This window comes from Corvus kubaryi, unplaced genomic scaffold, assembly GCF_017639235.1.
Source record: "Corvus kubaryi isolate FWS band 111438036 unplaced genomic scaffold, C.kubaryi_AGA036_p1.0 74, whole genome shotgun sequence".
Taxonomy (NCBI): Eukaryota; Metazoa; Chordata; class Aves; order Passeriformes; family Corvidae; genus Corvus; species Corvus kubaryi.
Window position 1 is genome coordinate 2,793,264 of NW_024582061.1, and position 27,780 is coordinate 2,821,043.

A 27,780-nucleotide genomic window follows, 5' to 3' on the forward strand; every position below is an offset into this window, starting at 1 on the left:
CAAGTGTTTAACTACCTATGACTGACTCTATTTTAAAGAAATCTAATAGCAGTATCCATCCCATAAGATGAGCTTTTCTTCTTTTTTTTTTTCCTTGACTCAAGCTGCTCTGGAAGGGCATGGATAGCACAGAGGAGTTAAACAAGCTGGAAGCACTACTGATTTTGCTGTCAGCAGATGCTCTGTGGGGCACTCAGGACACAGCTCGGCCTGACCAAGAAGAATGGACAATTAAGGATTTGGGGACATGAAATCAATGCAAGTCTCAGGTCAGGAAGGTATTGCAATATGATAGAACCTGTCAGTTTTCAGCTGAACTCTGGAATACTTATCTGACAACAGTAGTACCTTAATGGCACAGAGGAGAAAGGGGATGGCCCACATTCACAGTTTGTTTCCACTGATACTGTAAGAATTAAGTTCCTTAGACAGGCTTTTGTGGCTGCAAGTTCAGCAATAGATCATAAATACATACCTTATGGATTTAAGCCTCTTCCCTATCCCTGATGCATGATTAAATCATGACTTAAATAAAAAATGCATTCTTTGCAACATTATAAATTAACAATATTCAGCAATGCTTGGCAAAACCCTGGGCTAAGAAAACTGAAACACATTATCCAGCTGAAACTTTGGGGCAATTTTTAGGTCTAGAGAAGATAATTTTTCTAATCTAAATTAGATGAAGCTACCTGCATGTGAATTCTGTATCCTAAGAGGTACATGCAATTATGTAGCAATAATAATTTTTGCATATTCCCAGATTTTCTGAAGAAATTATATTTGAAATTTAGTGTTGCAAGGTCTTGAAGCTTGAATTGCCTTCTTGGCAGCACTTGAGACTATAAAGTGAACACAAGCAGAATTTTAATGGCTGCATTCAGCTTGAGGAAAGGCACCAGAAAGTACAGACCTATTTCTTTGCAAAGTGTTTCTCTGAGTTTAGGTTTAGCCTTCTTAACTCTCAGTCATATAAAAAGGCAATGTTCTCTAAAGTGTGGGGTTTTTGGATGAGCCTTTCTTTGGAAGCAAACATGATCATTTTGACCACTTCAACAAAAAGACCATTTCATAATTCACTTGTGTATTCCTGCATTCCATGGGATGTTTATTCATTAGGTAGCAAACAGACAAGCACAGAGATAACTACAGCAGGATTTCTCATCCAGTTAAATAATTCTCTGCCACATAGAGATACCAACACTGCAGCTGCAGTGAACCTGGGGGAAAGTATTACAGTGTTTCTCAGACATTAATTGCATCAGATTATGAACCTAAATGTCTCAAACAGTGGGAGCTGTGAGTGGGTGCTTCTTACCTAAAGAGATGAGGAGTTGTGTTTCATCTGCTGAGAAATAAATCATAACCAAAATATGCTGAACTAAGTTATCACTGGTTCTGTGGGAGAAGTAAGCTGGCGTAGGGGGTGCATTTTTAAAATCCTGTTTGTTCCATAGCCAGGATGGTGTTTCACAGATTACCTTTGACAGGAGCATATTTTATGAGCTGTCTGGACATGGTTCTTGTCCTTACAGGTTTATAGTGACCCCTCCTGTAGCTGCAGCGCCCGGCTGTGAGAGCAACAGTGCAACAGCACAGGCAGAGGAGAGAAGAGCAAAGGACAACAGGAATCAACCAGACCCCCAAAGCTGCAGCTTCCCAGGCAGCTGCCTCATTATCCGATGTGGAATTCCTCCCGCTGTAGCCTTTGGTTTCATTGAGGTGCTGCTTGCTGCTGTTCAGGCGAGGAGGGGTGGCCACGTGGGATAACACCTTGGCAGGCCTGGGGCTCAGTGCTGAGTGTGCAGTCTTCTTGTCTGAGCTGGTGACTGACCTGCTGCTTGTCCTCTTAGCAAAATGCTCATCTGCTGGGGAAGTTTCTGCCCTGGAATAGGCAGTACCTTCAGTTCTCTGCACTGTCAGGCTCCAGCTCGGGGTGTGAGTATTTGCTGGTAAGCCATGGCTCGTGGCTGCAGATGGAGCTCGGAGCAGAGGAGAACCTGGCATGGTGGCATTGTGAGGTTGGCATCTTCCACACTCAGGGGTCTTTGTGCTGTGCTGCCTCTCAGGTTTACTTGCTAAGGAGTGAGCATTTGGCTCTTGGGATTTCAGTTTCTCAAAAATGAGAAGATCTGGATCAATTCCTATTAAATTAGAATAATGTTAGTTTATTGATTAAAGCTTGCCTGTACACCCACAAAAAGGATCCATGGAGACAGGGGCAGGGCAGGGAGCCCAAATAATTCCCTTTTGGATTGGAGGTGTCACTGCCTCAGGTTATGGGACACTTCATGGGATGCAACGGATGTGCATTTTGGGATTACAGACAACTTGCTATGGGATGCTTAGGGAAGGAGCCCAAGGTGCAGAAAGGGTGGGATCTAGGCTACTCAGGGTAGGGAGATCCAGGAAAGCTGTGTGTGTGACAGTTTGCACCAGCAACTGGAGGGAGGCTGCACCCTGGGGGCTCAGACATCCCAGTGACAGCAACTGGGGAGACTGAGGTCCAGACTGGGCAGCCTGAGCATCTCAGCCCAGCTGCTGGGGGACTTTGCATTCTATATATGTGTGTGTATATATACATATGTATTTATAAATATATTTATTTTGACTCACAGAAAAAGCAGGATGAGGCTTTTGGTGCTCCCTGTGTTGGTGCATCTGCTTTATGTGTTTGTCTGTGTTACCTGTGTGCTTGTGGTGCATGTGCCTAATGAAAATAAATGTTCAGCCTTGCTGCTGGTTAGGTCTGGGGATGTGGAGCAGTGGCAGCCTCCTCTCCGTCTCTTAGAGCTGGGAGGGTATTTTGGCCAAGGACAGTATTGATGAGGTACTCAGAGCATGAGTCTTGAGAGCAGGGTGGATCTCTGAGCTCCTTTCTCACTGAGTGGAAGGGAGGGGGGAAGTATTTTCAGAAGTAGGTGTATTAATGAAAAATGAAAAAAGTTTTCATCTCTTTTAGGGTTGTGTGTCACTGCAGGAGATCATTTAGCACAGCAGCTGACCTGGTATCATTTTAACATTTCCCATAGTTGCTGTCTTTTCAGCCCTTATAAATGAATCGCTTAATTACCTGTTGTGATGTTGTACAAAATGACATCAACCCCAGCCTTTAGAATGCAGCTTTCCAAAGCTGGGCAGGACATGTGCAGGCAGTTCTTGTTCTCATGAATGGCTCCATGGTAGAACACTGCTAGATTGCAGGAGACTGGAACCCATAAAGAACAAAGTTGAGCTTCTCAGCAGAATGACCATTGCATTTTGCATGATGTTATCTAACATCAGAAGTTCATTATATCTGCCCAGATCCTGTGGGAAGAGAGACCAGATCCTGTGGTTCTCTCATTATCATACAAACTAATTGAGCACACAAAAGAGAACTTATATTCTTATTTTACATCTGGCCTAGAACAGCCATCTGAGTTCTACACGTGTATCTCATTAAATAATAACTGATTTAAAGTCCTTTGAAGTGCCCTCTAATGTCTCTGTTCTAGTTAAGATTGTAACAAATCTTGCTTGACTATATAAGAACATAAAAAGGAGATTTTGAGTTACCATTTATTATCTCTGTAAGTATCCAGTCCCATACGGGGGGATATGAGAAAAAGTCTGTTGTCCAGATAGGAACAACCTTGCTGAAATGTTTTTCTCACATCACATTATTTAAGACAGAATTTGATTCTTCCCAGGACTGCTGCTGGGACTTACCTAACTTACGTCACTGTCAGGTTCTCAAGGTCATACTTTTGCTCATAATTCAAAATACCATCAAAATTTATACTGACTTTTTTTAGTAACTGGTGCCTCACTTTCATCGTCCAAAACCATATCCAAATCCCTTTCCAGTCCGGAGAGTTTTTAACAATTTAGGCACCAGGACACATGTACCACATGTATCCTCCTAAAATACACTCCTGTAGAGTAGTACCAGTTCAGTGTGATACAGATAAAGTACAAGGCTTAGGACAAGCAATGATCTTGCTTATTTTTGCTCTGAGCCTGAGTTTACCAGGCTGGGGAAAAGGGGTGGCCAGCTGAAAAACTGCTATCATTGATTACTAGAGCTTTATTGTTCTGGTTTGCATCAGAAACATGATGTAAACATGGAATAAGAGAGTGCTCTTTCCAAGGACATGAATGTTCTTGTATTTCAGAGAAGGACAAACTGTGTGTCCTCTTCACTTTCCCTCTCACCATGTCCTAGTCTGATGCCATACTCCATGAAGAGACTGCTGCAGGAATCACTGTCACTGGTTGTTCTCTTCAGTAGATGGGGATGAATACTGAAGAGTTTCTCTCTTTGTAACAGAGATCCAAAATTTCAAAGCAGACCCTAAGATTTTAATGTGTTCCTAGTGTAGTCTTCTACAAAAATACAGATTATCAATTTCCTTTCTATGGGACTGAAGTTGGGGCAACAGTTACAATGTGCCTCTGCTTTCCTGCCTCAAAAAAATTTACAGATCCTCCTTCCACCCCCTCTATTTCTTCTTCAAGTGAAGGACTGTTTATATAAACGTTACCCAAAATGTGGGGTTCAGTGTGTGCCATGACCCTGCCAACAAGCACTCACCATTCCTCAGAAGGCAGCAGGCTCTGCTGCACTGTTGGGGTGAGATTTCTGCATAACCCTTCAGCAGCTGGGCTCCCCTCCTCTGGGATTCCCGCAGGTCGACCAGGAGGCCTGGGAAGCGCCGGATCCAGCAGTTCTTGTAAAAGGCAGTGGGCGAGCAGAGGCACTGGGACTCCCCAGCCAGACCCAGAAGCAGCAGCACTTCTGCCACTGCCACCAGCAGAGCCATGGCCCCGTGTCAGGGCTCAGGGAGCGCCCCTCTGCTCCAGGGGTGCACGGAAGGCCGCACCAGCACTGCAGAGACCATCCCTGGAGGGCTGAGGATGCTGCCAGGTCTGCCAGGGGCGTGAGCAGGGTCTCCTCCAGACAATGCCCATGGCGCTGTTTGGGCAGCTGCTGGATGGAAGAAAGCAGCCATTTAATGAGCTACAGAGGACTGTAACAGTTATTATTGTTGCTCTCTAACTTAATTATTTGGAGATGGTTTTTGAGACACAAAAGGGACAGGTTGGTTTTAGTTGTTCGGAGAATTTTCTTGTTTCTGTGGTCCCCTTTTTGGGTCTCTTGACCTTCTCAGACCAAACTAAGCAGGCAGTCTTGAGATTTGGTGAATAATAGCAAGCTCAGCACATTGTTCCACCTCATTTTGTTCAGGAACACTGTTACACTCAGCACAGAGAAACAGCTCTGTTTAGGATCTGAACACTTTGAGTTATCTGGTGACTGCAGATATTTGCCTTCTTTGCTAACAAATGAACCTCCAGCCAGAGGTGGAGGTGGAGATCTGTTCCTCTTCCCTACACTGTTTTGATTTCAAGAATAATACAATTTTATTTGCAAAGATCTAGGACCAGATGAACTCTCTCTGACTGGAGAGGGCTGGAACCTCCATTCAAGCTATGAGAGAGTTCTGCCCCTACTAAGTTTAAGAATATTGAGCAGTCTATACAAGGTTTTCTGCTTGGGAAAGGCCTGTCAGAAAGAAAACACAGCTGACATACAGGGAGATGATTTTTGAAGCAGCTGGTCTGAAAACTGAAACGCCCATGCTTTGTTTCTTAATAGGAACAAGTCTGATCCCTGATTCCCACATTATGCCTGTCATACAGAAAGGCTTGAAAATATTACAATACACGAGTTCATTTAAACACAGTGGACTATATAGTGAGTTTGAGAGAGTTAGATAGAAGTACGGTTGTCTGCAATAAAAATTGGGTGTTCAATATATAAGAATATTTTACACTGTGTTTTTATCCTTTAAGATTAGAATCAAGGGATTTCCCCCTTTCCACATGAAGTATAGATCAGTTACGTGGAGTGGGGAGAGCCTCAAACTCGTTTTAATTCTTCGTTCATTACAGATGATGTTTGTTTTTGCAGAACTAGTCCCCCAGTTTGGAAATGAACTGACAGGTGTAATATTTTGTTCCTTACACAGCTCACTGGAAGGTTATAAAGCCCAGAGCAAGTTACCCCTGTTGATCCATCAGCAAGACCAAGGCATTATTTTATTCATTGGAACTATAATTAGGAAGATTCCAAAGAAATGTCTGTTGTGGGGAATATGAGAATTAAACTGTTAGAAAGAGGGTAAGCGGGTAATTCTTCAAGCCTCTGTCCTGAAAACCAGCTCTTGGCACTTGTGTTGTTTTATTTAGTTTTGGTAGCTGGATATTTTCATTTCTGTGATAATCAGCACTTAAAACCTTAAATACCTTTAAAAATACCTGACAGCTTGCACTCAGTGGACTGCACAGGGAAGCTTTTATCCATTTATCTACCATTGCCACAAGCGCTATTGACAGTGTATTTTTAAAAATATTTGTTTCAGCTTTCCAAATATCCCAAGGTATCACTTGTTATAGAACACATTCAAAATTTGGAAAGATATGCCTGTATTTTGGCATTACGTCCTGTGTTTAGTATGAATTTCAGATCTGTTTTGTTCTGTTAGATTTGCATGCAAAAATGTTGGTTTCTGATTGCTTTCCTCGCTCCTACTCTTCCTGTATCTCCAAGAAGAGAAACCTGGAAGACTCTGAATAACTCTGAAGCACTTAACAAGGAGATTAGAAGTATTCTTTCCTCCTCCTCTGTCTCTGAATAAATGGTAAGGACAGAAACAGCTGCAGGGAAACTTTCTTGTTAATGAAAGATAAAGAAATTTAAATAAGTGAATAAATGGCTGCTTTAGGCAATTTCCTTTAAAAACAGAAAACTTCTGTCTATTAAATTTCACAGTCTTCTCCAGCTTCCCCTTAATTTCACTTTGACTTTTCAATGGGAAATGTAAATTAGTGCCGAAATTTTAATTCACAGACTTTTTGCAAGAAGAAATCCCCGAGTCTTACCTGCAAACCAGTGGCTGATTTTCCATGTGCTCTGCAAAGAGGGACCAAGAGGCTTTCACCGATACAGGGGAGTGTCCGGCCAGTACCAGACCAGCGCTTCATGTTATTTAGCAACTCCTTTCACCCGACTCCTCACATTTCCTCCTGGAAAACAAAAAGGCAGGGGCCTGTTTCCTGTGAGAGCATGGATGTTTTTGCAGACCTTTCAGTAAAAGAGATTTAAATGGACCTGCCACGCTGGAACAAAATGATCTTTTTCATGATTCTTCTTACAATCAGAAGCAGTCCCTGAAGTTTCCCACCTGGGCTGGCAGTTCGAATGGCACAATCCAGGAGCTTCCCAGCACAAAGGATTCATCATCAGGTATTAACTCTTCTTTTGCCAAACAGAAGCAAAAGCAGACACTTTTTCCATATGAAGTAACAGATATGTCTTGAGTTTTGGAACTGTATTTAGCTTTTACATTCTATTACTCAGAATATGTAAAGACCAGAAAGGATGTGTTTAGTTGTAGAATCATGGAGTGGTTTGGGTTAGCAGGGACCTCAAAGCTCACCCATTTCTACCCTCCTACCATGGGCAGGGACACCTTCCACTATCCCAGGCTGCTCAGAGCCCCATCCCACCTGGCCTTAAACGCTTCCAGGGATGGGGCAGCCACAGCTTCTCTGGGCAACCTGTGCCAGGGCCTCAGCACCCTCACAGGGAACAACTTCTTCCCAATATCCCATCTAACTCTGCCCTCTCTGTCAGCGTGAGACATTGCCCCTTGTCCTGTCACTCCAGGCCCTTGTCAATAGTCTCTCTCCATCTTTCCTGTGGGCTCCCTTCAGGCACCAGAAGGCCACAGCTGGGTTACACTGAGCTCTCCTCCAGGTATTGTGTGACAGCAGCTGGAAGGTGACAAACTGAGAAGTGAGACCAAGCAGTTTCCCCGGTGAGGTATGAACCTGCCCAAGTCCTCCTGTGAATGTCAGTAATGAATTTAATCAAATGTGCAGCATAATCCCATGTGACATCAGCATGAAGTGCCCTGCCTGTGTTGTGCTCCACATAAATAAACTGAATTTCAATCCTGTATTAAAATCATCTTTATCTCATTTTTCTGAGATATGCACATGTGTTTTCCCTTTATTATAGCAGTGGTAAGGGCAAAATTTTAAGTAAACCAAGTATACTGATAATTTCAGAATATGTCACTGTAACTCTGTTAAGGTATAAAAGTTTAAAAAGACTAATTTAATGAATCATAAAGTAATGAAATGTAAATACATGGAAAAAAATTAAACCAAGTCTTTTTGATGTTATTCAAATAATGTGCTTGCTTTCTTTCTCCTTTAAAATTTTCCTTGAAATCAAAACACTCTTGCAAAATATCTAAAGTCCAACAAAATAGCATTTTTGAGAGAACTGTTTTGTCAAAAACAGTTATTAGTGGTCAGGTTTGGGTTTGGAGCAATATATCACATTTTTAATGAATCTGACCTTCTCCGAGGTTAGGGACAAATGAATCTAAAGATTCTGGTTTCAGTCCCATCCCAGCAACATGGTAAAATGAGGTGAAATATTACAGTTTCTGTTCCTGGGGCTTCATGCAAACCATTTTTTAAGCCCTTGTTTCCAAGGGTTGCCAGGCCCTGCGATTCTCTCAGAGCTTGGCTTCCGACTAATTCTGGCCAAAGCTCTGCCCCAAGGCTGGGGACTGTGTGTTCAAGCAAACAGCAGATTAGATTCATAGAAATATAAATCTGCTGGCATTGCAGATCAACTTGAGCCAAGTTCATGACAAAAAGCACAATTTTTATCAAACACTGATGAACAGATGCTGATTTGTGGCAGAACTTGAACTAAGCAAAGGAGATGGAGTTTCAATCTTGTGGAGAATTTTTATAGAGCTGGATACTGAGCGGAAGTCTTCCGTGTGGATTACCATCCATCTTACCTAGTTATTATGTACTAAAATTCAGCTCTGCCTGTCTGCACCAGGATTAAAAAATATCTGCTGTTTTAAAAGCACCCAGTTTAGCCTCCTCCAGGCACAGCTGCACAAGAAATTCCTGGCTGTGGATGCACAATACATTTGTGCAGAGCAAACATCCCTAAGAGGAGGTACAGCAGCAGGCAGAGTGCTCCAGCAGCCTGACCCCCGTTCAGGTTTTGTCAGGGAACATTCATTTCACCTGAGGGAGTTTCAAAGAAATTCCTTACTGGGTCTGTGGTGTAAAAAATGGGCCAGGTTGAAGGCCATTGTAAGGATTTATACTCTTCCACCTCCACTCTGCTGGCCGGTGCCTGGACTTCCTCATGATCCACAGAGAATGCCCACCACACACAGACTCTTGGGCCAGCCTTTTTCCTACCCAGAGAGAGCTCAGGAGAACACACTTTAGTATTAATCACTCAGATGTGACTAATCAGTACTTGATAGTAAATAATCTGCTTTCAAAAAACATGCCACTCCAAGTACCCTTTCAGTAGTGCTGCAACATACCTTTATTGCAAGGAATAAATTAAACAGCACATTAAAAGCAGAAAAAAACTAACAGAAAATTTTAGGGAATAAAGTATAAACAAGTGCTATTAGAAGTAACAGTGCTTTCCTTCTTTTCTTTTTTTTCTGTTTTTGGAACAGCATTGCTAATGGCACTGGGTAAGAAGTGCTTTGTTTGGCTGGGAATCTGAAAAGAGAAATTACCCTCATTTAGCAGGTCATCCTTCACAAATCACAGAGTTCAGCTGAAGGAAAATTATGCTCTGGTCAGTTCCTCTCAGGAATGCCAAGATCTTTTAGAACATGGATATTTTTAATGCTGAAATACTGCAGGGTAATTCCTGTGTTCCACAGATGCGTACTTTGTATCCTGGGACAGGGAAAATGGCAGCAGTTGGCAAATCCTTTCCAAAAGACCAATTCCTGTCTTGAGTAGTTCCACTATTACTCAATACACAGTTCCCTGGCAGTGCAGTACAATTCCCTGCCATCTCAGAGGGCAGAATGTGGCACTTTATATTTTATATCAGATAGCATGGATATTTTAAATATCCCCAGATTTGGTTCCAGTTCACACTTTACACTAATAAGGCTGAAAGGAATTCAAATCTTCCACTGTTTTTTTCACTCAGTGTGGTCCTTTCCTCGGAGCATTCAGGTCGGTTTTACTCTCTGGTTCTCAAGTATTATCCAGTGTCTCTCTGGCTTTACTCTTCTTGTCTTTGTAGCAATAACTCCTCCTGACTCTCTGTGATTCCTTGCTTTTGCTACGTTGGGAAAGTCAGAGGGCTATAGAAATGTGTGCCCAGGCAGAGATAGGCTCAGATTCTCTGTGTCATGGTTGAATGGTCTGTTACAAAGGAGTTGCTGTATGAAAAAAGCTTCTTCCATTTCCATGTCCTTTTAAAAGAAAAGAGTGATCTCTCTTCAGCCTTGGAAGTAATTCAGACATTAACTACAAGAAAATAGTTCAGGCATCAGACACAGAGAAAAATTATGTAGCACAAATGGCCAATGCAATCCTGGAGCAAGAGAGACCTTACTGACACTCTCTGATGTCTTCACAGTCCCTTTGTTGGCACTTGAGAACACCTTTCCTTGGTATCAATTTGTCTCTCAGGTACTGTAAAGGTAGACCTGAACTGTCTAAAATAGCTTGAAGATTTTGCCCCAGGAGCCAAAGTCTAGAAGACAAGTATTGTAATGCTGAGCACAGTTACCCTCGTCTTCCTCTCTGTTTAAGTGTCTTGTTCTTCAGGGCATCATAAACTCATTTAACATCTACCATGATTGTTTTCATGCTTGATGCTTCAGCATGTTCTTGAAGGATGACAGATGGTCTTTCATACTTGTTTCAAAGATCATGCAAATCCTTCATGGCTCTACACTACAGATTTTGGCTTTGTAGCTCTAGAAATAGAGTTCCCACTCTGAAAAATACATTTCCTATTCACTTAAGGTACAACCAAGATGACTGCCAGTGAAACAGCAAAGCCTTTTCTTTGATTCCAGTATAATAACATGTATTATTGATCTTAGAATAAACCAGTAGAGCAGTAGACTGGAAGACAGGTGACATTATCTCCACAAAAGTGGAACAAAAGAGTAGCCCCTGCCTTGGTGCATTTGCAGTGTAAGTAGTCTATAAGCACATCACACAGGCTGACTGATGAGTGTAATAAAAAACAAGGGACCTGCCCTGTCAGCACACTCTGGCTTAGCACAGAGAGATGACAATCAGCCCAGTAAAAACAACTGGGTAAGGAAACAGGCTTTTTGCAGAAGTGGCCACTCAGTAGTGCTGACCCCTTGGGCATGTGAGAGCTCCTGCTGAATGCAGTGGGTGCCCTCGAAAGTTTACTGGCAGGAATAAAACACTTACTAGTACATGCCAGAACTGATCCAGCTCATTAACAAGCCTCATGGACTGTGAGGAAGGAGGACTGGAAATCCCAGGCTGAGTGGCAGGCGCAGGCACATCTGGCAACATATGGCCAGAGAAGAAATATTCCATCCACCCAGGCTGTGGTGTCAACACTTTGAGGCTGAACTTACCATAAGTGACTACATGGAAAAAGCATTCACCAATTAGGAGCTAACTTACGAATCCATGAAACATAAGGGACTCCCAGGCAGATGTCTAAAGATGGCAATCCTGCTGTATTCCAACACAACAGCTTCCTGGCCATGCCAAACACGAAATCTCTGTTTTCCTCAGAAGTACTAATGATTAAAATTGCTTGAACTGTCTGCCTGTGGGATTTAAAGAACAAGAAGGAATTAAGGGTTGGACTCCTACTGAGGTGGTGAGACATTTGGTGTGTGTGATGGTCTTTTGAAGGGTGAACCTGAAGCAGAGAAAAAAACAGCCCAGTGCTCATACTTCAGCTTCAACTCTGGAAGAAACCAAAAAGCAAAATGTGGTGCTTCATCAAGGACAGAAGACAGGAAAGTGGAATTTGAATATTAATTAAATAATGAGAAAGACTGAAAGAGGAACACAAACCAAGCAAATAGTGACACACAATTAGTAGGAAAGAGAAGGCGAGAGGTGATGGGGTCCCAGCTAGTGAAGGCTGCTGAAATTACCTCTTTGGGTCTGGTTGAGATCCTATATAAAAGGTTTTCAGAACATGAAATGGGCCCTGCAAAAGCAAGATGATGAAGATGCTTTGAAGTGAGGTGAAAAACAAAAATGTGCAGAAATCTACCTCACCTCAAAAAATGCTTTTATAAAAGTCAGCAGAAAAGAACACCTGTAACTGAGACTGACATTTGCGTTATCCCTATGGCCTAGAGTTATGAACCTGAAGATCAACAAAACAGTGAGAGAGGATCATTTCAGAGAGGAAATGGTAAAAGGTAAACAACCCTGTCTTCCTTAGAAGAGAGGGGGAAAAAAACCCACAGAACAGACTAATACCACTGAAATGTTTTAATAGTGGGGGGAAAGATCCTTTCTGAGCAGTGACAATAGGGAGTTGTCTGAAAACTAAGCAATCTGCACTAACTGGACATGAGTCACACTACTGCTAAAGGGAAAGATTTTCTATGGTCTGCAATACCCGAAGAAAGTATCTTTGTAAAGAATGTGTTTTGAACATCTTCATAGTAAGTATCATCACATAGGAATATAGGCATGGCAGACTTCTCATCTGTTTCAGCAGGTGGTAGGGTTTTTTTTAAAAAAAGGACTGTCACTCTATTTCAAGAATATAGCAAGGCAAACAGCAAATCTGTCATTTAACCCCTGCCCAATATGCTCAGTCGTTAATTTGCTCTTTCCTTGTTCGTGTCAAACAAACTCAGGACCCTGGTACGCAGCTCACTCTCATGAGATGTCCTGTTCCAGGAACTTAGTTTAAATAGAAAAGATGGAGTAGCAGAACAGGTTATGCAGTGTCTTCACAGGGCAAACCAGCGGCTGAGACACGCAGGGAGTCGGGAGGGTCAGAGCAGAGTTACGCATCGCACTTGCCATTCCCGAGTCCCACTGCTGCACTGGCCGTACAGGGTGAGCTCCGGGAGGCTTTTGCTCGGGAAGGGATGCGGCAGTGCCGGGGTGCGATGGCACCAGGCTGGCTGTGCCGCTCCTCCTCCGCTCTGCCAGTGCGCGGATCCAGGCACACACACGCTGCTTTTTCCCTGCGTGTGTGGCTCGGGAATGTCGCCCCTCGCCAGGGATGCAGCGGTACATTTATGGCAAGGGGTTAGAGCTGCGGCTGGAGCTGCGATCCCGGCCCAAATCAGGAGAGGGGAGCACCAGGGGGGACCGCTGTGCCTCTGGGCTGTCCCCTGGAGCCCAGCATCGGCCTTTCCACCGTGTCCCTGACACCCACCCTGGCTGGGCCCGGGGGATGCCCTGACGGCCCCCCCGGCGGGCAGAGCCGGAGCGCTCAACATTGCCTTTTTCGGGCTTTTTTTCTCTTTCCTCCCTGTGTGCGGTTGTTTTTTTTTTTTTTCTTCCCCTTGTCACTCCTTGCAGGGCCGGAGCGGCGGCAGCGCCTCCCCGCACCCCGGGGCCGCTCCGCCCATTCCCATCCCGGCCCGGCCCGGCGCGGCCCGGCCCGTCCCGGCCGGCGGAGGAGGAGCCGGCGCGGCGGCTGCGGCCGGCCTGAGGCGCGGCCAGGCCCGCGGTGAGCGATGTCCCTGGCGGAGCGGCGGCGGCGGCGGCGGCAGGAGGAGGAAGAGGAGGGGGAAGGGGAAGCAGGGGATGGGGCCGGTGCCGGAGAAGAGGTGGTGCAGATCCGGCTGGGGGACAAGTGCTACCCGGTGTGCAAGAGGAAGCTGATCGAGCAGAGCGACTATTTCCGAGCGCTCTACCGCTCGGGAATGCGGGAGGCAGGGCAGGGCCAGGAGGAGCAGCTGCTGCGCGGGGGGCTGAGCGCCCTGGGGTTGGAGCTGGTGCTGGACTTCATCAACACGTCCTGCCTGGCCAGGCTGGAGCAGGAGGAGGGCGGCGAGGAGGAGCCCCCGCTGCTGGAGGAGCTGGTGGAGGCCGCGTCCTACCTGCAGGTCACGCCCCTGCTGCGCCTGCTGCTGTCCCAGGTGCGGCTGGGCAACTGCTTCGAGCTGCACCGCCTGGCGCAGGTGTACGGCCTGCAGGACCTGCACGACGCCTGCCTGGACTTCATGGCCGCGCACTACCACCAGGTGCTGCGCAGGCCCGACGCCCGCCCGCACCTCCTGCTGCCCCCGGCGCTGCAGCAGCAGCTGCGCGAGCGCCGCATGAGGGGCACGGCCAGCCTGGTGCTGCTCGGGGACTTGATGGGCGCCTGTCCGCCGGGGCTGCCCGCCGGCTGTCACCCGGCCGGCTGTCACCCGGCCGGGGACGCGCCCTGGGCCATGCTCAGGTACGACGAGGAGGCGCGGCGGTGGCTGCCGCTGGCCAACAACCTGCCCGCCGACCTGCTGAGCGTCCGCGGCTACGGCTCGGCCGTGCTGGACAATTACCTGTTCATCGTCGGCGGCTACCGCATCACGAGCCAGGAGATCTCGGCCGCGCACTGTTACAACCCGTGCCTGAACGAGTGGAGCCAGCTGGCCTCGATGAACCAGAAGAGGTAACCCCTGCTCCCTGGGATGCTCGCGTGTCCCTGCCTGGTGTTGAGATAGGTCCTGTTGAGTCACATGGCACTGGCTCAGCCTTAGGGATACGATACAGACCTGTCTGTGCTCTGAACCACCAAACAAACCCGATGAGAAAATTCCTTTCCTGCTTTCGTTGTGGTATATTATAACTCCAGTAAAGGAAGTGACAAGTTTTCCTGCTCTTAGTGGCGATATCCAGGCTATACCAGGAACTGGAGATGGCAAAAAGAAATTATTTGGAGCAGTTATCCAGTGGTTTATACTTCCATAAAAATGCAGATGTTTTGTAGGCCTGCACTTCAGTGAAATACCAGAAAAATGTCAGGAAGATGGTGAGAAATTTCTCACTTTATGTGAATATTTGGATCTGGGAATCATTCATTGTTCGGACAATTTGTCTTTTTTACCTTTATCCTTTTGAACTGTTCATTACATGTTGATGTTGTAGTTGGTGTTCAGAAACACTTGTGTAATTTGTACTTGAAAGAGTAATAGAGACCTAGCCCTGAGGAGGACCCGAGAAGAGAGGCCTTCTCCCTGGCCAAGGTTGTGGCTGCTCTACCTTAACCACACTTTGGAGTTATAAAAACAAAGGCTTTCATTTCACTGAAACAAACTGGCTTTGTTTCCAACATGAACTTCCTCTTTGTTTCCATTTTAATAAAATTGTTTTAAATTTTATCTTTTCTCTCTGAAAAAGTATGGAGGCCAAAATTCACTCTAGAATGGAAATTGTTTTCTCAATCCAGTGAACTGAAAGAGCATGCAGAGACCCAAACCATTGGCATAATGCTTTGTATCTGGGTAGTCAAAGTGCAGTCTCTATTCCTGTCTCCATTTAGCTTTTGCCACCTAAACCCACTCAAAACAGGGATTTGACCTAAAATTAAGTCTTTCCTATCTCACCTTAGCGCGCCGCCCCCCCCCCCCACTTCTTGTGTTGTCGAGAGAGTTTTACTAAAATAATCACCTCTGTAATCAGTCATCACAACTGGTCAGGAACTGTTTTTTCAGTGTTTCTGACTGCTTGGAACAGTGTTGGGAAAAGTTTCATCTGTAAAATGAGTGTTTGGCTTTTAAATACTGAAAACACCCTTTGTTACTGACCTGTTTTTTAGAAGCTGAGCCTGTAGCAGAGTTCCTTGAGATGCCTGGGGACCTGAGATGTTTTAGCTGGCTTCATTCTACAGCAGGACCTATGTGAAAGGGGTTGGGAGCACTTGGCCTCACTAGAAAAGGAGGATGGGATCAGCCCATGCAGCATCTCCTATGGAAATTAACTTCCCCACAGAAGTCCCATGCTGACCACGTCACAAGGTTCTGTTTCTGTGATGTGTATAGCAAGAGAGCTGTTACTATGTCTGGTGACTGCAACTTGGGTTTTTAAAAAATACCTTTTCAAGGCCGTTTTTGCACCTTGCAGTTTGTGTATTCAAACTCTAGATCACCCTTTTTTCCTCCACCCTTGCCCCCCTTTTTTTTTTTTTTTTTGCTAGGATCTATAATCATTCTACTTGAAATATGCACATGGATGTTTTCTGCTAACATTACTTTTTTCAATGGAATTGCCATGCTAACTTAATCTTCAAACCCATCTCAGGTGACAGCAAGGCGTTCCTTTGAATGGAATTTCACATTGGCCGTTCACTGCAGAAAAGCAGCATGCAAATGGATATTTTTGGAATAATCTCTAGTCTTATATTCCATGGTGGTTATTGCAGGCCAGAAAGTACCCAGAATTGCACCCGCAAAGTAGCAGGGAGGATGTTGCTCCCTGAGTAACTGGGGGAGCTTTTTTTCATGGAAGCTCATCTGACCCCTTCACAAAACACGTTTCTGATTTTATGAGCTTCATGAAGTCTCATCTCTGCAGTTGTTAATTGTTATTTTTTCTATATGACAAACCATTTCAGCTCCCTGATGACCTGCTTGGTGTTTTGTGGCAGGGAGGGATGGCTTATGCCCTAGGAGCCAAGAGCAGGGTCATTTTTAACATGAGGGGTTTGCATGCTACATGACCAGTGCCGATGCCTGTATGCAGCACATCTGTGCTGCAATTAGAGCTGCAGTTTGCTTGGCATTGTATTTTTAGTTTGTTATGCTGTAGTAAAATAAGCAGGGTGGTTGCCCAGCCTTCTGGTTAGGAATTACAGCCATGTGACTGTCTGGCAAATGAATTTATGCCAGCTGATATAATTACATCCCGTGGATGAAATTGGACATACCTTCAGGGAGGGCTCTAGTTTCCATTGAAGTTGGTTTGACTTCAGACAGCAGAGGATCTGGATTTGTCCTGCATGAGTGACTGCATGTGTTGGCCTCGAGGGAAGGCTGAGGAGTTATGGATGTAATTGTGCTGCCCTTCTGTTCATATGAGAGTTTTCTGCCCTAAACAAACCTTTGAAGTTCTACGGTATTTTTATTGTGAATTATTTCCATTGTCGTAATAGAGAATCCCAGGATGCTGGGATTCTCTGCACATGCTTAGATGAAACAGTCCTAACCTACTTCTGAGTAGAAGACAAAAGCCACCTGAATATTTAGCAGCCGTTCTGGTTTGGGTCATCCCTGTTGGCTTTCTTTCTAGGTGTACAGTTCTTATTACTTTAATTTCAAACTTGTTCACAATAGGCAGCTCCTGTGTGTTGTTCTTGTGATGCCCCCAGGAGCCCGAGAAAGTGTTATTCCCAATTTATGCATACACAAGGGAGATAAAATGATTTGCCCAGGCTCACAAAGGAAGCCCGTGACTGAGCATGGAATTTCTCATTGTCTGAGTGCTAAATCCAGTGCTGGTCACAAATAGTCCACATCAGATCACAGGATCACAGTTTCTAGACCTTTTCATTCTAGAGGTGTTTCTGTACTTGGAATTCTCCAGAGAATGACCTGAACTTTTTAATGGAAGCAGCTCCATGTAAGTGTTGCCCGAGACCACTCGTGGTCTTTGGGGTCAAGAAGGTAACAAAGTGCATAGGGGACTGTTGCAGTAATGTCTTGGAATACCTTGCCAAACCTTTTTTTTTTTTTTTTTTTTTTTTTAAGTGAACAGTGTCTGTTGAAATTTGCTACTTAAAAATAATATAGGATTTCTACTGCATGTGCCAGTTAGAGCTGTATATTCCACTTCTATTTTCCTTCAGAACCTTCCTACTCATGGCAGGTAAATCTTCCAGGCTTGGAAGACCATAGTAGGACCCTGGCTGGAGTTAGGCGCATGCATGTGGAACGTGATTTTTGTGAGCAATCTGAGCCTGAACTGCTGCCACTCTGAGGACTCCTACAGGAATATAGGAGATGATGCTTCTAGAGAATGCTACTTGTTTAGGAGACCTTCTCTTTCCTCATTGTATACTTTTTTTTAAAATTCACTCAAATTTCTTCTGTGCTGGTGAAAAATAGACTTCAGAAATTTTTCAGTTACAGCCATCCATACCTTATTTGTCAGAAATGTATCACACAGATCCAAAGCCAAATGTTGGATGCAGAGTACTCGGCAGACTCATGTAAGTAACTCATTGAAAATATGTAAAACACTTTGGAATTGCTTTGTAACTGTGCTTTCATGATTCCTTGTCTCTGTTGTAAGTGCTTTAACTCTGGTATAAAGAAGTCATCTGATTTTTGAGAAATTTTAAGGTTAAATTGATTATTTGGCAGGAAAAAGCAATGCTGGTTAATCCAAGGCTCAGGTTCTGCAGCAGGACCAAGGCTACCTTGCAAACAAATTCACATTTAACTTGCTCTTGAAATCCTCCAGCAATGTAGATCCCAGCCTGCCTTGGAATCCTCCTCCCAGGTGTCTTGTTCCCATGTTTAGCCACCCCTCTGATCAGAAAGTCCTCTCCAGTATCTGGGCTAACTCTTTTTTGTTGTACACTAAGTGAGATTGTCAGTGAACAAAAACCATGTGTGCTGGTCCTTTATAGCCACTGCCCCCATGGCCTCCTGCAGATACACCTAACACAATCCAGAGCCATGGGGGGGGGGTTTGGGAAGCTGTGGAGTGTTGTCTTGTGTGCAGAAAGCCGCTCTGACCTCCAGCTCCTCTGCATTCCTGTGTTACATTTTCCTTCCTTTGTGCACGTAGTGCTTTGTACTTTATTGAGCGAAGGAACAGATTTTGAGCAATGGTAAAACTCCATGGCTCCGACTCGCTGGTGTTCCTGGGGTTCTGTTCAGAGTGAATGGCGGCAGCAGGAGGCAGCTCATACCTTGGCTTGTCCCAGCAAGAGGGGACCCACTAGGCCTGCTTTTTGGAAAGTACATCTTGATCCCTCATGTTTCGGCAAGTCGCAGGTGTGAGTGGAGTTCCATCGTGGTTGAATCTGACAGATTCGGCCTCGCTGTTTCCAGGCTGTAGTCCATGGAACAGTTGTTGGTTGTGGAGAGCTGGCTCCCTGCTCAGTGTTTGCTTTCCTTGGTTCCAGCTGCTCCAATGCATTAAAAGAGTGTAAAAATGAACTGAGTATTTCCTAATGTTCACTCTCCGTAAAGACACCTGCTGTTATTGGCATGTAGAGGAGAATGGTAGAAGTTTTTCATAACATGTTGAGCCATTGTCCAAACTTTCATATAAAGTGTGCTGATGGATATTTGCAGCTACTTTTGAGTAAAATGAACCTTATTGTTAATGAATTCCATAAATCTGAGATACCTCCACTCCATTTTAATGAGTGTTTGGAAGTGGTTAAATGGCTGACACAAAGGTTTTTGGCCTCCTTTTAGAATATTTAAAGCTGGAAGTTGTGCTGTTTGTGTTTCAATAAGATAATATTCCCTGTGGTTTTGCCCCTTTGTTAATTTTTGGGGGGTTTTTTTTTCTGTCCTAACTTTTACAACAGGTATATTCCTTTGAAAATCATAATTTTTTGCAAGTAGTTATCCTCATTTCATACCTGCTATTGATTGCTATGGTATTCTGAATTCTCTAAAATGGAAAGCATAATTGCTATTGAGGGAATATGAACAGACTGACCTAATCGCTCATGTCAGGGGAAAAAAAGTGCATAAAAGCAATTAATTCCTTCAAAGGAACGTTTTAGTTTCCAAAGCTGTATCAGGATGACAAGAACAAAGTGATTCCATCTGGAAACAAATCCTTTTTCCAAATACATTTAATAAAAAGAAGTTGCAGGGCAGTCTGCCGCTAGGCAGGGTTCATTTTGTCCAGACAAAACCCTGCAAAAGTACTTAGCAGTAAGTTTTGAATGTTGGATTCCCACAGGGTGGAACTCCCTTTGCTGCCCAGCAGGCCAGTGCAGGTCTGAAACATCATGTCAGTGTTACAGACACAACACAGTTCCCTGTTTGGCTTTGTGCTGAGCTGGTGCACTCCAGGGACTGCCACACATCCAGTTAATTGCGATACTCATAGTAAAGTCTCAATTGTCTCAGCAGAAGAGAAGGAACAACCTTTGTAGGCAGTGAGGCTGTTCCTGGGGAGAGGAAAAGCTCATCCTTTGTTAGACCAGCTTCCCTACCTGGAAGGAAGAGCTTGAGCATCCAAGAGTTCTCTCTTCACATCCTCCAGTTTCTTCCTCCAGACCTGCACCTTTAATACCCATGGACCATTTGTTCGTGTCTGTGTTACCTTCAGGGTGTGAGATAGGAGACTTCTTGTGCTTCAGGAATTAGGAAGTTGCCCTTTGCCGTGTGTGAATTTTGAGAGCATAATGGAACAGACTAAGAAATAAATGACCAGTTCGGAGGGCATTGGTCATGGAGTGCAATGTAATTTTTGTTCAGCTATGAGTAGGACATAATTTACAGATAGATCTTGCTTCAGAGGATGTATTGCTGAACAGGGTACAGAAGATTCTCTCTTCTTTCTTTTGCAGAACAGGATTCAATGTGTTCCACTTTAAATTGCTTTTTTATTAGGGTTATTAAAGAGATTCCATAATACAGCCTAAAACAAGTATGCATTCGTAGGCATCCATCAAGTCTTGTTTGAAATTTCTGCAGTTTTAACTGAAATTATATCCTTCACTGTGTGTCCATGTAATGCATTTTTCTCCACCAATGGCACATTACTAAAAGCCTAATAAAAACGAGCTGTCTACTGAGCACATTGGTTAAACCAAACATTCAGAGCTGAACTGGCACAGATATAAAACAAAATATTCCTCAGCCTCTGCAGCATCATCAACAACATCCAGAATGTCACTGGGTACTGTCCTGAGTAATTCCAATGTAGTTACAGCATTTTGGCCTTGCACAGAAGAGTTCAGATGCTGCAGATACCTGAAGTGATGGTGCAAACTGTGAGTGGTGAAGCGTGTGTCAGAGCATCAGAACTTTCCTGTGTATTTCTGTACATGATGCAACTCATTTCTGTGCTGCAATCTGTTCTTTCAGATCCAACTTCAAGCTCCTGGCTGTCAGTGGAAAGCTCTATGCCATCGGTGGCCAGTCCCTTTCCAACGTGGAGTGCTACAACCCAGAAAATGACTGGTGGAATTTCGTGGCGTCCATGCCAAACCCTCTTGCAGAATTCTCAGCTTGTGAATGCAAGGGCAAGATCTACGTTATTGGAGGATACACTGCACGAGGTAACAAGTTTGCTGTTATTTCTTGTTGATTTTTACCTGATTGTTTCCAAGGCTCGGATAATTTTCTCTTGTTTTTCAGGAAAGCTTTTGAACTTGTGTAGAAGGCTGCATAATGCTCATTAAAAGACATAGAAATAAATGGCTGCTAGAAAATAATTGACAAAACAAAAAAAACAGCTCTGTCAGGGAAGAATCAGGTATTTGTATTTTTTTTCAGAGCCTGTGTGGACCTGGGGCTCTGTTATTTGGAGAGAACAAACTAGTGGGTACTTCAGCACCCAGCTTAGCTGCTACCCCTTTTCTTAGATTTTGGTCACACAGTAAATAGAGGTCTCAACAGATATACTTTGTTTACTTTTTAAATACCTGGTTTAGACTGTCAGAAGGAAAAATGCCTAGAAGATATCTGCCTGCATTAGTATTTCTCATGTACTAATAGATGTCATGGTCTTTTCACTACAGTATTTAATTGTTTTCACAGGCAAATTCAAGCTATACCTTAATAACTTAATAGAGTAATCAAAAGCTGAAGCAAGAACCCACACTTTTAACTTATTTGATTTCTATACCAGATTTTCTGAGGACACTGAACAAAGGGAAAGATTTGAAGTTTCATTCTTTTCTGACAATTACTTTTCTTTTATCCAGTGAGCAAACAAGTGCTGTTAAAAAGAGCTCCCATTTGTTCATTCTTTAAGTACATAGTGCCATTTTTTGGGAGGCAGACCATTTTCTCAGAGCTTTAGAAGTCAGTTTTTTAAACATGTCAAATATTCAGTATTTACCAGGATTTTGTAAGTTTGAATTTGGCCTTTGCCCACTTCGGTTGACCACAGTAGTTTTAAGGGTTTTCTTTCCAAACAGAAAATGAAGTTAGAAGACAGATCAGCTTTTACAGACAGTACTGCAAGCAAAGCTAAACTGATGTTAGAACAAGCTGTCCCTTCTAGTGTCTGAGCAGATTTGAGCTCTGAATCATTTTAAAGTTTATAAAAGATACACTGCCACCCCCTGTGGTCCTTTTGGTAATGAAAACCCTCAAACACATTTTGTCCAGACCACTCTGACCCAGAGCCTAGTGGCTTCTCTGAGAAAAATGTGCCAGTGTCTTATATGGAGAGCTGCAGTCCCAGTCCTCTGCTCATCCCCACTATGGCATCTTTTGGGGCCATTGTGCTCCCTCATGTCCAGCACTGGGACTCAGAATGCCTGGCAGGAAACACTTGTCATGCTGAGAAGTCAGATCCAAAGGGAAACATCCTGTGAGACAGGAGAACGAGGAGAAGGGGTTGAAACAGGTTAATGGGAAGTCTTGTCTCTAGAGACCGGAGTTAGCAGTTTGGCATTTTTATCTGGAGAGAGAAAAAGAAGCGGTAAGGTGAAAAACCTCTGACTTGGTTAAGAGTGCTACACAATCATGGGAGGACCAGCTTTTCTCCTACACCCTCTGCACTCTGCAAGTTCCTTTTCTGGTATTTGTGCTGTTCTTTCATCAGGCTGCCTACTCCTGGTGTCATAAAGAGGAAGATTAGCACATTACTGATTCAGATCCTATTCCTTTTAAAACTCCTGCACAAGGCATGTGCAGTCAGGATTGCTGCCCTGTGTCAGGCTCCTGACTCAGTACTTGCTACCTGTGGGTTCAGCTGAAGGAGGGTAGTGAGTTACCTCTGGCTTCCTCCACACTCCAGGGGATTGCTGCTGCCCTCCAAACCTCTGTTGTTTCCTAGGTCTTTTCCTAAAAAGCCTTTTTTGATGGAAATAGGGCCATAAAACAATATGAAGTTTTGAGCAGTAGATAACTAACACATTTAGGCTGAAATGTAACCAGCTTTACAAATTTTATTCCATAAAACTTCGATTTATAAGATGAAATGCAAATCCAGGATCACTCAGGACAACAAACACCTGTGCTTGTTATAAATAATTTCCCAAACAAGGGTCTGGAATCAGTTTTTCTGTGACATCTTGGCTTAGGACAGGTAGCAGACTTAGAAACCAGAATTGCCACGATTAACTGATGATTCTCCTTTCAAATTATGCAGGTGTCAAAGTGTTAAGGCCTAAAGATCTAAAAAACACTTAAGGTTTATTTGCTAGTTTGTTACATTTACTAGATAAAACACGTGCAGCAATTAATGGATTTTATGTTATGTTATTTTTAGTAATTTTTGGTATTTCTGTTTATACCTCAGTTTTGGTAGATTTTTGTGGGCTATTTTTTTAATTTGTGTAGAGCTTTCTCCTGAGACTGCACTTTCCAAAAGATGGCGGGATCTGGAATTCCCCACTGTAAATTATAATGACACTTCTTGAATAAAGTCCTTCTCTTGAGTTTGCAGCTCTCAGTTGTGAATGTAGATCCTAACAGAAATTCCATGTCAGGCACTGTGGTGTTCATGTTTTGTATTGTGGGTTTTGTTTTGGGGTTTTTTTTGTTGTTTCAGTGGATATAAAAGACCCAGGCTGTGGACTGAGCATGTGAGGGCCACATTGCAATGGACTTCTATTTCATACACCTCCTCTCAAATAGCACATTTTCCAGGGGAAGTTTACTGCTGTAGATAGTCATAGAAACTTAATTGGGACTTCTCCCCTTAATGAGTCAGTGAATGATACATTGTTTGTAGACAAAGGTCATCTATGTGTAGAGCTGCAGTTTCATGGAGCGTTGACATGAAAAAAACCAGAGTGCAAATGCTGGAGCAGCACCTCCCTGGTCACACCACTGATGCACTTCATTCACGGCAGTCCAGTTATATTTGGGGCTATTTATACCTGTGCCCTTATAGAACTCGTCAGTATGTCCCTGTCTGCTCTTCCCCTGGGAGCTCACTGGAAGTCATCCTGCAGCACAGACTGGTAACATGGAGCAGATTTAATAAAAGACCCGTCTGGAGTCTGCAAACCTGTTCCCGCTTGTCAGTTGAGGCTGGATTTGAGCTCAGGTCTCCAGAGACTGGAACTGAATTTACTGAGTCGTGTGCGTTCTGTGATAATTTAATGAAACCTTGGGCACAGCCAGGCTCTTCACTGTGCCATAAATCAGGGTGGCATTGTAACAGTTTTGTGGAATAACACTATTGCCAACACAAGCATTCACTGAGCACTGAGCTGTGAATTATGGACATGATTTCAGCTTCTTTCTGAGCCTCTGCCTGATGGCAGAGCACAGAGTTCCTGGTTTTGAGATGATTTTGACAATGTGTTTCTCTCTTTAAAAGGTAGCCCTTAGGTCATCCAGGCCACTTGCTGAAATGTAACCAGCTTTACAAATTTTATTCCATAAAACTTCAATTTATAGAATGAAATGCAAAGTATCAAAGTTAAGCTTGGATGATAAATCATCATTTGACAGCCATTAATGAAGCATACTGTCTTCATGATAGTTTGATTCATCTGTGACCACTTCTGGAGAGGAGAATATTACTCCATTTCTCTTTTTGTAAAAAAAAATTCTTAGGTATCAACCAGAGACAAAATTAAAAGCATAAGTTAAAAGGTAGGGATTATTCTGCTAAAATGTGCATGCCCAGAAAATTTACATCATGTAATGTGCCAGAAGTAGCATAACTTTTTTCCCTTGTGCCAAGGAACAGAACATTCGAAGCTTTTTTGTCAAGGGCAAAGTTGTCAGTGATCACCATTTCTCCCCTGGCTTGCCCTGCTTGTGCACTGCAGTGTGTGAGCAATCTGCAGTAAAGGCTGGGACACTTGGTCGGGAAGAAAAACGCTCCCCCACGAGTGCCTTCTGACAGAATTACCTATTTGTGAATGTCTCCTCTGTGTTTCAGGCAGGAACATGAGCATCCTGCAGTACTGTCCCACTTCTGATTCCTGGACCAACTTGGAGCTGTGCGACGTGCATGTCCGCAAGCAGCAGATGCTCTCTGTGGAGGAGACCATCTACCTGGTGGGGGGCTGCATCCTTGACCTTGGACCAAACCAGAGATCCAGCCCCAGCGAGGACGTGCTGACAGTGCAGTCCTACAACATTGCCACCAAAGAGTGGCTCTACCTCAATGAGAACTCATCCAAATCCGGCCTTAACTTGACTTGCACTCTCCACAACGATGGAGTCTATATCTTGAGTAGGAATATTACTCTGTCTTCCAGCTTGGAGCAGCGCCTCTTCCTGAAGTACAACATCTTTACAGACACTTGGGAGTCACTGGGGCGCTTCCCAGCCTTTGGACAAAACATTCTGATCTGTTCTATGTATTTGCCTGATGGGCGAGAAGTGTAACAGCACCAGGGGTTTTTTTTCAGTTCCTTAACCGTTCTTTGATGAAATATTGCTCCCTCTGAATAATTCCACTTTCAGAATGTAATGTGTTTGCATAATGCAGGCATGAAATACTGATTCTGTTCTCTAAAAAAATTTCAGAATCCAGTGTGAAGAGAAATGCTTCCAGAAACAGTTTTAAGATTTCAATTTGAAAATTTTACTGGTTTGGATTAAAATATCACCAGGTATTGTTTGCAATTTAAATGTAAAATTATTGTGTTGGCAATTGATATAGGAGTTCCAAAGGCAAAACTGATCAGTCTGGTTTTATTCTTCATTTTAGTAGACAGTGTAGAACAAAACAAACATACACATTTTCAAAGTGGAAACAATTCAATAAAGTAAATAATTAGTATAATCAAAACCACAACAGGATTTATTTCTTTCAAAATACAGTTTTTACTCAAGCAGTGTTCTGTCAAATGCACACTGTTTCAAATTGTTTGTACTATACATTTTTATCTCTTCCACAGCAGCAACTGAGATTCTCAAAGGTGCCAGCAATTAGGGTCCCATCAAGAAGAACTTCTTCTGAATTATTTGTGATGCAGTGCTTTGCCAGGGACTGGTAGGAATTACCTAGAGGCTACAGTTGCTGATTGGAAAGTAGATGCTCCTTTAGTGGAAGTTGGCAGCATTTCTTGCTACCATTAAGACTGAGGTAAAAAGGCTCTTTATTCAAAGGGTGGAGTTTCCTAATTGTCATAAAGGTTTAAGTGCAGGCAATCCTCCTCCAGGCACATCCTGGTTGGTAACACTCCTGTGGGACACCCATGGGAGGCTTGGCTCTTGTCAATGACTCCCTGACAACATCCCCCAGAGCAGGGGCACATAAGTGTTGGCTCTTTCTTGTTTCACCAGGAGAGGTTGCCTCAGGTTTGCCACCCTATGTTGTTTCTCTCTCTAAAGGGCACTGTAAGGTGGGCACTGTGAGGACTCCCTTGTGAGGATTCTGGAGTGGTTACTCCAGGAGCTTCTCCCAGGTCCTGCCTCTTGCCTGAGAGAGCTGCAGCCATGACTGGCCCCTTTTCTCTTTGTAGCTGACAAGTGCAAAAGCATCTTCTTGAGGTGACTGCCCAGGTGTGGAATGTGTGTCCTCACAACAAGGAGAGGAAAAGCTTTGGGTCACCGTGGGAAGAGCCAGGTTACATGTGTGCTAAACACATTGCAGGGATGCTGGTTCTGCTCCAGCCGTGTCTCCACATGATAAGATGAGATTTAAAGCACCTGAACAAGTTCCTAATGTGTGGAGATGTCTTTTTTGCTTCTTCATTAGAATTCGGGAGTCTTGAATCTTCTTTTGAAGACAGGTGTCTGTTGTACAGAGGCAGAGGCAGCAATAGTTCCCTCAAGGTCCTTGTAACTCCTTGCTTTTCCATGGTTTTGAATTAAATCAGTCCTTGCTAAAGGGTTATCAGCCTTAAAGTGCCTTACCAATCACTGCTCACGCATTAATCTTGGTGCTTCCAATCACCTGTAGCAACCCAAACAGAAAATCCCAGGAAACTTCTCCAGAATGTGGGCATTTGTGTTTGAACATTTTTAGGATGAAAACAACCATGACACAAGATATTTTGGAGGTCTAAGATTTACCTTTTTGGGTGGAACTTTTGCAGCCTGGTGGAGAATGTCATACCTCAGCCCAATCTGGTGCCTGCCACTCAGCTCTGTATGACTTTATTAGCTAAGTCCATGTGGATGTGTTTTTATTTCCTTTGAAAACATTGTGCAGCTGCTGTGTTTTGACAGCAGTATCAGACCACACAATTGCTCTTCTGCATTGGTAACTTTCATAAGATGCTTATTTCAGAAGTGTTTCAGAATAAATATAAACAGGGTACCATTGCCTGGTGATAAATTATCTCAGTCACATTATGCTACTTGCTTTCCTAAATTTCTTTTCAGTTCCAGGTTCAGTACCCTACACTCAACTGTGACCAATATTGGTGGAGGAAATCACATCCAAGTTGCAGCATTCCACTTCCAAGCAAATTAACCAAGAAAACCCATCACTCCTGGGTTTGCAGTCGGGTGTATCAAATCAAGTCCTTTCAAATCAATTCATTTTTAGTGCAGTCATAATTCCAAAAACTATGACATTATCTTCTAGGTGTGATAACTCTTTTTCAGAAGAGGCCTTTCCACACTGGGTTTATCTTGGTTTCAACTTCCAGTGATCAAGTGACCACCTTGAAAACCTGGAAAACCTGCTCAAATGCAGAAGACAAAGATGTCTCTGACTGTAAATACAGTCAGACTCTTTTGTCAGTCCATGGTGTAAATGCCTCCTCCACTGACATCTAACAGTACTGCAGTCACAAATCAAAACTGGTGTTTAATTTAGTGGTGGCATTAATTAGTGTAATTCTATAAATATACTGCATTACTACAGGCTGAAATAAAAATAAATGGATTTTTTTAAACAAAA

At 43.7% G+C, this 27,780-nt stretch overlaps 2 protein-coding genes across 4 annotated transcripts; one reads left to right on the plus strand and one right to left on the minus strand.

The window, feature by feature from the left end:
* Window positions 1–1,080: 1,080 nt before the first annotated feature.
* On the minus strand, window positions 1,081–14,460 carry MANSC4 (MANSC domain containing 4). 3 transcript variants are annotated; one of them, XM_042051154.1, is made up of 5 exons: window positions 14,373–14,460; window positions 6,928–7,071; window positions 4,577–4,972; window positions 3,074–3,208; window positions 1,081–2,144 (listed from the first exon to the last, which is right to left on the minus strand). In XM_042051154.1, exons 3-5 carry the CDS (start codon window positions 4,803–4,805, stop codon window positions 1,471–1,473), a joined length of 1,038 nt encoding a protein of 345 aa, XP_041907088.1. In that variant the 5' UTR covers window positions 4,806–4,972; window positions 6,928–7,071; window positions 14,373–14,460; the 3' UTR covers window positions 1,081–1,470. The 3 variants fall into 3 exon arrangements, with proteins under 3 accessions (XP_041907088.1, XP_041907089.1, XP_041907087.1); XM_042051155.1 differs by lacking the exon at window positions 14,373–14,460 and having other exon boundaries at window positions 4,577–4,969; window positions 6,928–7,254; XM_042051153.1 differs by lacking the exon at window positions 14,373–14,460 and having other exon boundaries at window positions 6,928–7,254.
* On the plus strand, window positions 13,542–27,780 carry KLHL42 (kelch like family member 42). Its single transcript, XM_042051148.1, has 3 exons — window positions 13,542–14,482; window positions 20,871–21,064; window positions 24,859–27,780. The coding sequence occupies exons 1-3, from the start codon at window positions 13,563–13,565 to the stop codon at window positions 25,308–25,310; spliced, it is 1,566 nt and encodes a 521-aa protein (XP_041907082.1). The 5' UTR covers window positions 13,542–13,562; the 3' UTR covers window positions 25,311–27,780.